We start from the raw sequence: 10,310 nt of genomic DNA, 5'->3' as shown, positions 1-10,310 counted from the left end.
AATTTATTTAACATTGAACACATTGACAAACATTCAGACAAATCATTTCAGAAACAAAAACACATTTCAGTAGAAAAAAAGGAATAAATATATCATATGAGTGACAGTCTTCTTCAGACAAACTGTTAACAGATTTCTTGTTTGTTACAAATTTGAGAGACTCAAAGTAGTGTTCAAGATCAATTAGAAACATCTTAAATGAAGGATTTGCCTTAAGAACTTTCCCTTTATGAATATAAAACTTCCCTTGTAATATCAGGAGGTTGACAATATTGCATAGATTTTTATCTTTACAATCAAAATAGGTGAAAATATTTTTCTGTTCAATGTTAATCACATGTGCTCTTTTGCTAGATATGTAACTTTCAAAGTCTTTCCAGAATTTAACACAATATGAGCAAACATAGAACAAATGAGTAATGCTTTCTTGTTCAGTCTTACAAAAAGTACATATGTTATCAATATACATAAATCTTGAAATATACATGGATACATTTTATGTAATATTTTCTGATTTATTTCTCTAACTTTGTGATGCAGAATCTAAAAGGAATAAGCCATGCTTTGCGCCAGTTAATATCTGTAAAATGTGAGTTCCAGAAATATTTCCAACATGGAGTTATTTTCCTAGTGTTGTAGAAACTATTCCTAATATGTTTATTGGTGCATTTTTGGTTCACGATGTCAATTGTCCATTAATATAAAGCTTGCATGTGGGTCTGGGAGCCTCATGTTGCTTTTTAAAACTTTTCATTAATTCTAATATGCCACTGGGAATTAATTTAATCACAAAGGTGAATTCTTTGAACTTGATGGGGAAAGCTTTCTCATTAATAAATGTTTCATAGTTGAGTAGTTGACTATTATTGTCAAATACATCTTTAAGAAATATAATGTTTTGGTCAACCAAGCTAAATCAAACTACAAGTTGAAGTTTATTGGTGGTGATGGTGAAGTCATGTGACCATGGTGTAGTTGGTTTATAGCCTAACATTGGCTTTTTACTGCTGCTGATAGTATTTAGGCTTCAAACATCATAAAGTAGAGTTTATTAGAGGAGATTATCCTGCTGAACAAAACCTGTCAGGATCAGAAACTGTTGGTTATTTTCTCTAATCATCCAAAACACAATGGAGAAATCCTACTGGCTGTTTGTGGAGGGAACCAGGTGATGATGACTTCAAGGTCAGGTTACAAAATACATGATCCCCATGGCACTCTACACAGCTCCTCTGCCTCTCCAAAACACTACAAGTAATTTAACTAATTTAATTAATGCCATTAATAATTAAGTAAAATTACCAGTGTGTTATTGTCCATCTGAAATGAATATAGTGCCACCAGCAGGTTTTTTAATGTTGAACTGAAATTAACCTTTAACATTAGTTAACCTGCTCATTGTGTGAATGTTTACTGTTCTACACAGGGTTTCTCTTACCAATACAATATAGAACAACTGGTATCTTAAAAGTTCCATATTCAGAAATGTAAATTTGCCAACTGAGAACCTTTTACATATGGTTTTACATATGATTACACTCACAGACATGGAATCTCACACTAATAACAACTGTTTATGAGTGTTATGATGTTAATGTCTTTATCTTTTAACTTTATTCTGTTGTTTTATTTTCGTTCAGCTCATAACTGTTTTTAATATGGAAGAAAATGATATCTGTAACAACAACAACAATAACAACAAAATACATTTTTGTCAGATTTTCTACACAACCAACCTGTTGTGTCTTACGACCAACGTCGATGGTATTTCATCTTGATGGGTGGATAGGTCCGTCTTTATCTGGTCTCTGAAATATGAAATTTAAACCATTTTCTACGACGAAGTAAATTTGTACAACACTGAATTTACCGTGTTTAAATAATATTTTTAGCATTGAGATGCTACTGCTCTCTTTCTTTTAGCGCTACAACGACTTCATACGTTTAACTTCCGTCTTTATAATAAACAAATCATTAGAATGATTTTTATATGAGTGTTTGACTCGTTGATGAAACGTTTATGTTGGTAAGATTGTAAAATAAAAACAGAAAACACTCTAGCAGAGGATGGTTTCGATCCATCGACCTCTGGGTTATGGGCCCAGCACGCTTCCGCTGCGCCACTCTGCTGCGTACGCTCCGCTGTCAAGACGAAAGTATTTATATGGTGAAAAATATATTTCACCCAGGTTCGTCCCCATATGAGGCAGTGGAGACAGAAATCAACGCCATGGCTGGTTAATTGACTGTGCATTAATATCATACTATATACTATATAATGTATAGTTTATATACAGTCTGTGGGCTGGTCCCAGGCGTTTTGATTAAACACAACTTTATTTGAGAATAATGTGTTTTTAACAGTACAACATTAGATTTTTTATGGTCCCATTTGCACGAAAATAGGAATAAAGCAGAGTAAGATTGGGGCGGGGCTACCGTGTGATTGACAGGCTGTACCACACATGGCGGATCGATTTGTCGGCACTTTGTACTTTGTGTTTTTAGTTCGTGAAGATCACCATAAATACTGAGAGACATTATCTCACTATGATCGATCCTCTGATTGTCTGAAATGACGTATGTATGCATGTATTGATCACATCTGATATAGTTTAACTGTAAATGCCAACACTGGTGTGACTCTACACGGGCAGGGCCCATATCTACCAGCAGGGGGCGCTATACTACACATTTGGTAACTTGTTTATATCAACGGCATTTCACAGCCACTAAACCCAGAGAAGTGAAGTGAAAACAGTGAACAGTACTTCAGGAAATACATTGAGCTCCTTTCCTCCATTGAGGACAATGTAAACTACAATTAAGACTTCAAACTGGATTTTGGTGCAGGGCCAAAAAATAATAATAAAATAATATGGCATCTTCATTTAGAATTCATTAGAATATATTATATATACATTTCAAGCTATATTATTGTACTTGCAGGACTCTGTCGATACATTTGAACTAAATCTTAAGTACACATATTTTAACATTACTTTCTGCTATTTTCACCTTACTATTTTAACTTTAATTTATCCTATTTTATTGTATTTAAGGAGTCGTACAAAAATTACTGGATTCCTTTTGTCTGCAACACCCAGCAATAATGGATTAAAATGAGGTAAAACTGCTGAACAATTTCATTACTAACAAAAACCAACTGATGACATGCTGCTTTTCACAATTTATTAACAAAATGATAAAATAAATAAATACAAATTGATCAAATGCTCCTAATATCAACTCCTCCCCATGTTCCCTACAGTATTTCCTAAACACTGCATACAAAGAATTCATCACAGAAGAGGCTCAATACAGAGGTAAGAATCCCACCAGACCAGTCACAATGTCAGGCCAACAGAAGACACATCTGGAACAGAAGTCAAAAAAATAAACACATTCCTTTCCAAAATCATTATGAAAAAATACAAACAATTATACAAATATTCAGATTGTGTAATTACCAATTTACACATTATTCAGCACACCAGGTGAACTTTTTCTTTATTCATATCGCTACAATGCATCTCACCAAATGGAAGATAAAAAAAGACTTTTTATTAATTTTATTTTTTTTGCACTCAACACACCCCCAATGGAATTAGCTGTGGATGAGGTAAGAAGCTTCAGGTGTACAGTTGGGTCCAGACAGGATGGATGGTGAGCAGTAACAACAGACTGATGTCATGTATCGACAAAATACTAGAAGGCCACAATCATGACTTGATCGTTTCTAAGACTAAAAACTGAAAAGACCCGAGTGGAGTGAACTACTTTACAGGATGCTTCCAGAACAATCCACCACGGAGGGAAGTGGAAACGAATGTTTGTGATGCATAAAAGACGTCCTCAGATACAAACTGAACAAATCTCAGCCGCAGACACACGGCCCTTCTCCATCTTGGTGAATGCACACGATGCTGACGCAGATGACGCAGATTTCAGGATGATATGCGCTGACTACATAAAAGGCTTCCAAACACAAATGCACAATTGCAGTGTTCTTTGGATAAATTCACTTTTTAGAGCCTGACTAAATAGAAACCGTGGACTTCTCTCTAAAAGAAGACAGTGACACAATTTAGACATTAAGACTTGATTGAGCCCCACCCCCCACAGCTCTGCTGGGATCCCAACATTCAGCATGGTGCATTAGCCAAGTTCAAATTAAAATCTAAACTAAGGAGCTAAAACTGTCTCAGCTCTGTCCATAAAACACAATGTCAGGAAGAAATGTTTCCGTTCTAATGTGGATGGCTACCGCACTGTGCAACCCCCCCCAAACTGCACACTTCTGGCATCAGGACGCCAGAATGTTCAAAGAAAAAAGGTGACTTGAGTTCCACATAAAACTTAAAAAACAAAAGCAAATGCATATTAAAAAGGTTTGACAAATCTTGTATCAAAATTTGCATAAGAAGGCATGCGTTCCACTGGACTGAGTGGACAGATGTTGCTAATTGGGTCCAAGTTAGTTTGTTCGTTCCAAATGAACACAGGCTCCGGCTCACATGACCTGATTTAGCAAACTCACCCCTCCTCCAAAAACAGAAGAACCACAGCACACAGGGAACGATGAACGAGTCACAACAAAACAAAACAAGTCCCAGAGTCCAACTAATGGCCGGACTGAGACGCTTCTACAACTCAGATCCATAGCAAAAGTCATGACTGCAATGTGGGTTGCTGACAGATCCCATTTTCACACTCTAGTAATAATACTGGTCAAACCAAAAGTGCATCACAAAACAAGTGGCTGTCACACTGAGCGAGATCTCACCATCAACAATCCCTCTTTGGAGCCTTTTTTTAGACTGACGATGACCAGATTTTCACCAAACGACCTCTGACCTTCGCCAGCATCTGCAGTGTCTTTTTTTTCCCAAATGTAAAAGTTGAATCACATAAAAAGGAAAATAAAAGACATTTAAGGCAACTCCTATATTAAACAACAACAAAACACTATCTGGTCAATCTAAACGGCATATTATGAAATGTAGTTTCAACTTGCATTGACTACTGGCAGCCTGAGGTGAAGGGACCGGGTTTGTGCTCCGGAGTTTGGGGGAGCTTGGTGGGACGGGACAGACCAGAGGAGGGTCGGGTGGGAGGATTATCTGGAGGGTTTGTAAGGTTCTACAAGTCACAGTGCAAGTCAAGAGACAAATATTATCTGCTGTTTGAAGAAAGGCACTCGAGGTACCTACTGTACAGAGGGAAAGGTCCAGGTTGTCTGGAACACATGTTCGGGCTCTTTCAAAGTAAAACTTGTTGAGTGAAAAGACTGAATGACTACTCTGCTCTATCCATGAGTGAACACAGGCTAATGCGTTGGAAAAGAAGAGGTCATCATCCATCGACAAAGAACAAAACACACAACAGATGGTTTTCATAGGGAGATGACATACAGTTAGTTAGTTGCCTTTTTCTGTTATACTTGCATCTCTGTCCACTCTTTTCCTTCTATGTTCAAATGGCTGAATCTTCTTTAGAGACAAAATACATTTATCAGACAACACTGTGGCCAAACATGTGGAGACACTACAGAGATTTTCCTCTGATTCATTTTTCTGGGATCTTCTGAATGAAGGCAGTTTGTACAGCTGATGTCAGATATGCTGATTCAGTTACAAGAGTCTGTGTGATATGAAAAAAGACACCTGTAACAACATTTTGTAGTCGCCCAACAACATATTCAACCCTTCAATTATGTGCACATTCACTTTGCTATTATGGGATGCCACTGTAGGTCTATGCAGACATGGAGCAATAAAAGAAATCTAAATTATGAGGAGCATCAATATTATTTTTTTATTTAGGAATCTAATCCTGCCCCATGAGAATCTAACACATCTGTAGCCATGCTAGCAGCTCTGAGACTCTATTAACTGATAGCATGCTAACATGCTCACTTCGACAATGCTAACACACTGGTATAATATTTACAATGTTCATCATCCTAGTTTAGCCTGTTAGCATGCTAACATTAGCTAATTAGTGGTAAACACAGCATCCAGCTGAGGCAGATGGGTATGTCATTAGTTTTGCAGGTATGTGTTCATAAAACAAACTAATGGACAGATTAAACTGTGACCTGATGATGGTACTGGATGAAAAGTCAGAGGATCAACAAAGCAAGTGGGATTCATCCTCTGCGGAACATGAATATCTGCACAATGGATGCAAACACTTTGACCTGCTGACCCTAAAAGCCAAAAATGTCAACCTCATGGTGGTGCTACATAAATGGTGAAGGGGAAAACCAGAGTCAGTAGGATTCATCCTCTGGGGACCATGAATGTTTGTACAAAATCTCAGGAAATTTAGACCAATAGATGAGATATTTCAGTCTGGACCAAAGTGGTGGAGCAACTTAAGACCACCATTGACATCCACAGATATGATGCTGCTAGCATGGCTAAAAAAATCAGTCAATAAAACAGTTAAAAATTCAGGTTAGATAACCTGAATCCTAAAAGCATTTTGTGACGACATTTTACCTAACAAGGTTTCAAAAGTGGAACCATGAACACCTTCAACATACTTAAGGGCTACTCACAGGTGAATGTGTTACTGGACGACTAAAATTTAGGCAAAAAAGCTCCGCAACTGCAAAAACAAATAAAATGTTCCAACACAACCAGAGGCACTGTTAATGAACAGACCAGAGTTTGTTAATGCCCCATACCCAACAAGAAGCCAGAAGTCATGATCATTTCACTAGACAAAGACAGACCCAAACTGACAGCCACCAAGCCAACGAGTAACAGCATCACATTTCAGCCCAGACATGCTCCAGAAAGAAAAGAGATGCACTAGTCTAACTGTGAGGGGATGAAGGGGTTTGAGACAGCAAAGGCCCGAGCACTCCTCCTGAAAATATGAACTAGACTTGAGCCTTAATGTCAGACAGAGGTTTGTATTTCCTCCTAGAAAAATATTGGCAATGTGGGGATAAGTCACATCACAACAAAGAGATGCATACTCTGTTTAATTCCATATTAACATACAAAAAGCTCTTCAGCACTTCTTTGTAATGCAGCAAGCTTGTGCTTTAATCTCAGGATTTGTGGTATCGTCCTTTGAGATCCATCTGAAGGAGCAGGTTCATACAACAAATCCCTTTATTTCAAGGAAAAAAAACTTCCTTTATGTTATTGTTTACTAAGCTGTCCTGTCTCAATTGGGGGACTTCCAATTTCTCCAATGGTAGCATCCATATCTTACAACGCCAATGATTTGATCTTTCAATACAGTAAGTGGACTTGTCCCTGCTGAATTTGGATACAACATCATTTTGGCAGTTCAGGATTCAACAGAAATGTACATAATGCAAAGATCACCACTTCAAAAAGAGGATTTCCTTTTTGTGTTGATAATGCCAGTCCAGCAGGTTCAGAAACAGAAAGCACTTATTCTGAAGACTAGGAAGACCTGAATATCTTTTCCTATAAAAAAGAAACACAGCCCAGATATAGTTTGTGTGTGTTGACATTGCAATATTGCAATTTCACATTTAGTGCTCACAGTTGACACACTTGACTCACGAATGAAAACTCAATCACTACACTTGACCGACACCACTGAAAACATCTGTTAGGCTACTGCGCCTGTTCGACCTCGTCCTCCGTACCTGCTGAACACAACGCTCTGTGTCTTTTCTGCCAGAGCTCAGGGATACAGGTGGGGAAGAGATGGGTGTGGGGAGGGTAACTGGGATTGTTGGTTGGTGAGGGATGTTTGGTCATTGGTCAACTGGAAGAGGGCTGAGTCTTCAGTTTATCAGGTTGGCGTAGTACGGTTCCAGAAGGTCAAACAGCATTGTTGACAAACTGGAGGTTAGTTTTCAGGCAACACTTGTTTAAAGCATTCTGAACCTCTTCGGGTTTGAGTTGACTGGAGACACCAAGGGACGTCAGTTACGTTGGATTGTTGCTGGACTGGGGAAAGGAGCCTCCAATTTACATTACTGCTTTTGGTTGATGGGAAAGATTATGTCTTTCTGTTGACTGAAAACTTTTTCAGTCATTGGATGATGGTAAAGGTAGGGTTCAGTAAGGTAAAGTGGGATTGTTGGTTACTCTGGGAATGTTTTGTTTACTGGCTGTCAGCTCACTGGGACAGGGTTAAGGTAAGTTGTGGTTGAATAGGGAGGTCGGGTAGGACTCAAATAGTAATTGTGACAACTTTTTTTTAAAAACAAGAAAAATAACTGGCAAAATAGGCAGGAACTGTTCAGATGTGTTAAGACAGGACTTTGTATGAACTGGGCCATATGGGAGGTGGGGGTTGGGGGCGAAGGGTTTGGGCTGTTGGACGGGGAAGTGTGCTTAAAACTCAGTGGGATTGAGTGGTTCAGTTGTTTGGCTGTTGGGGTTCAATAGGGAGGTTACATTGGATCATTGGTGGTCAGGAAAAGGTATGTACTTGGGAACGGTTACTATTGGTCTATAGGTTTTTTTGACTGAAGACTGTGTATGCCATTGGTTGATGGAAAAGTTAATCTAGCCACCCCCAGACCTTTCTGACATTGCAACTGAGGGGAGGACTGCACCCATCAATTTCAATAATTTTCCTAAACCAACAATCAAAGAAGATACTAAGATTGTGGACAAAGAGTGTGTCCAAAAGCGTGCACTGATATCACCATTTCCAGGATTCATCACATCTCACTCCCCTTAACCACAACAGGCTGGTCACTGTGTAAGTGTGTTTTCTACAAACTGGTTTACATGAAGCGTGCTGAACCCTGGGTGCTTATAGAGGGAGGTCACACTGGGTTGATGGAGGACTGAGGAAGATAAGTCTGAGTTAGTTTACACAGCAAGTTGATGGGAAGTTGGTTGTTATTGACAGGGGAGGGTTAATGAAGGTTTAGGGCTGTAGGTTCAGGAGATCAGGTTTGTGGGATTACAGAAGTTAAAGGTTGTTCACATTAAGTTCATTGGAACGAGGGGGTGAACAGGTTCTCTTCTCAGCTCTGTCACAACACTTTTTAGACCAGTACCCCCGGACAGATGTTTGGTTTCATGTTCTCAGCTCTCTTCATGCCCATGTGAACCCATCTCCCCACCCCACAGAGAACACAGGGGCCACTATAACAGGCACACACTGGTGTGATGATGAATAAATCTCCCTTTGAGCTTTCCCACCACTGACGTCTATCACTAATTGGCATGATGACACTGGTACATAGGTCTTCCTGTTCCCCAACTCTGTGGGTAAACAACCTATGTCTTCCCAGAGTCATGTGACGGGCTGTATATCTACCATTGACACAGTCTGACAATACAATGCAAACAAACAACATTTATACAGATTGGCAACTTCAGGGCACCATACGGTGCAAGCAAAAGTCTTTTTTTTTAATATATATGTTTGAATTCCCGCAACACAAGAGACATAGCATTACTTTTTATTGTCCAAACTGCTGACAAGAGCTGGCAAAGAATGCTGGGAGGGTTCTGAGGTTTTGCTGTTGTTGGTGTTGCTGCCGTCACTGTCAGTGATCTCCTCCTGTTTCTTCTCCACCGCTGTCTCTGGAGGGTTGACGGCAGCCATCTTGTTCTCAGAGTTGGTGGTGGTGTTGGTGGCGCAGTCTCCTGCGGGGCTGCGATCAGGGCAGGCCGGCTCGGTCGTACCATTGGTGGTGGCAACAGTCGCGACCACTGAGGTGGCTGGAATGTCAACCACTGGAGCTGTCTCAGGCTTGGCCACGACCTCAGCTTGTAGACCAGGCCCTGTGTTACCCACTTCCCCTCCTGCTGCCCCCACCCCAGGCCTGGCCTTACTCCCTGCCCCTACATCAGGGCTGGTATCTGCTGCTAGGACCGCGCCATCTTCCGGGACAGGCTGTCCATCGGTGTCTCCTGCTGCTGCTGTCTGGTTGCTGCCTGCGGCTCCATGCTGCTCCTGTTTGTCATCAGTGCTGCTGTTTGCTGAGGAGCTTGCAGCTTTCACTTTCTCGACAGAGTTGGCTTCTGGTGCAGCTTCAGAGCCAAGTGCACCTTCAGTACTGTCCTGGACTCTGGCACCGACGTCTTTAGTCTCTGTCTCTGCCAGAGCTTGGTTGAAATTGAAGGCTTGGATGAGGCGAATCAGGTGTTTGACTTTGTCCAGGGAAAGCTGCATTTCTTTCTGACGAGCCAGGATGGTGTTTTTGGTCTCCATGCATTTCTGATGGGAGAAGCACAACAGGGTTAAATTCAGTATAAAACACCAGATCTTATTTAGGGATCAACATTTATTTTGAGATTTTGGGCCAATCTTTATAAACTATAGGCTGTGTGTCCTTTCACTTCACC

General features: G+C 40.1%; 1 protein-coding gene across 5 annotated transcripts in view; it reads right to left on the bottom strand.

Annotated features, from left to right (window-relative positions):
- Nucleotides 1-3,178: 3,178 nt before the first annotated feature.
- Nucleotides 3,179-10,310, bottom strand: part of phf21ab (PHD finger protein 21Ab) — a 30,370-nt gene continuing 23,238 nt past the window's right edge. For all 5 annotated transcript variants that reach the window (XM_071462141.1, XM_071462172.1, XM_071462181.1 and 2 more), the window contains one exon: nucleotides 3,179-10,182. In XM_071462141.1, coding sequence (XP_071318242.1) covers nucleotides 9,415-10,182 — 768 coding nt within the window. In that variant the 3' untranslated portion in view covers nucleotides 3,179-9,414. The remainder of the gene's footprint in view (nucleotides 10,183-10,310) is intronic.

Source organism: Trachinotus anak, unplaced genomic scaffold, assembly GCF_046630095.1.
Source record: "Trachinotus anak isolate AG129_WGS33_773 ecotype Australia unplaced genomic scaffold, CSIRO_AGI_Tana_v1 ptg000002l, whole genome shotgun sequence".
In the NCBI taxonomy this organism is placed as follows: domain Eukaryota; kingdom Metazoa; phylum Chordata; class Actinopteri; order Carangiformes; family Carangidae; genus Trachinotus; species Trachinotus anak.
The sequence above is the reverse complement of the archived record's forward strand: the minus strand, read 5'-3'. Positions and strand labels throughout refer to the sequence as shown.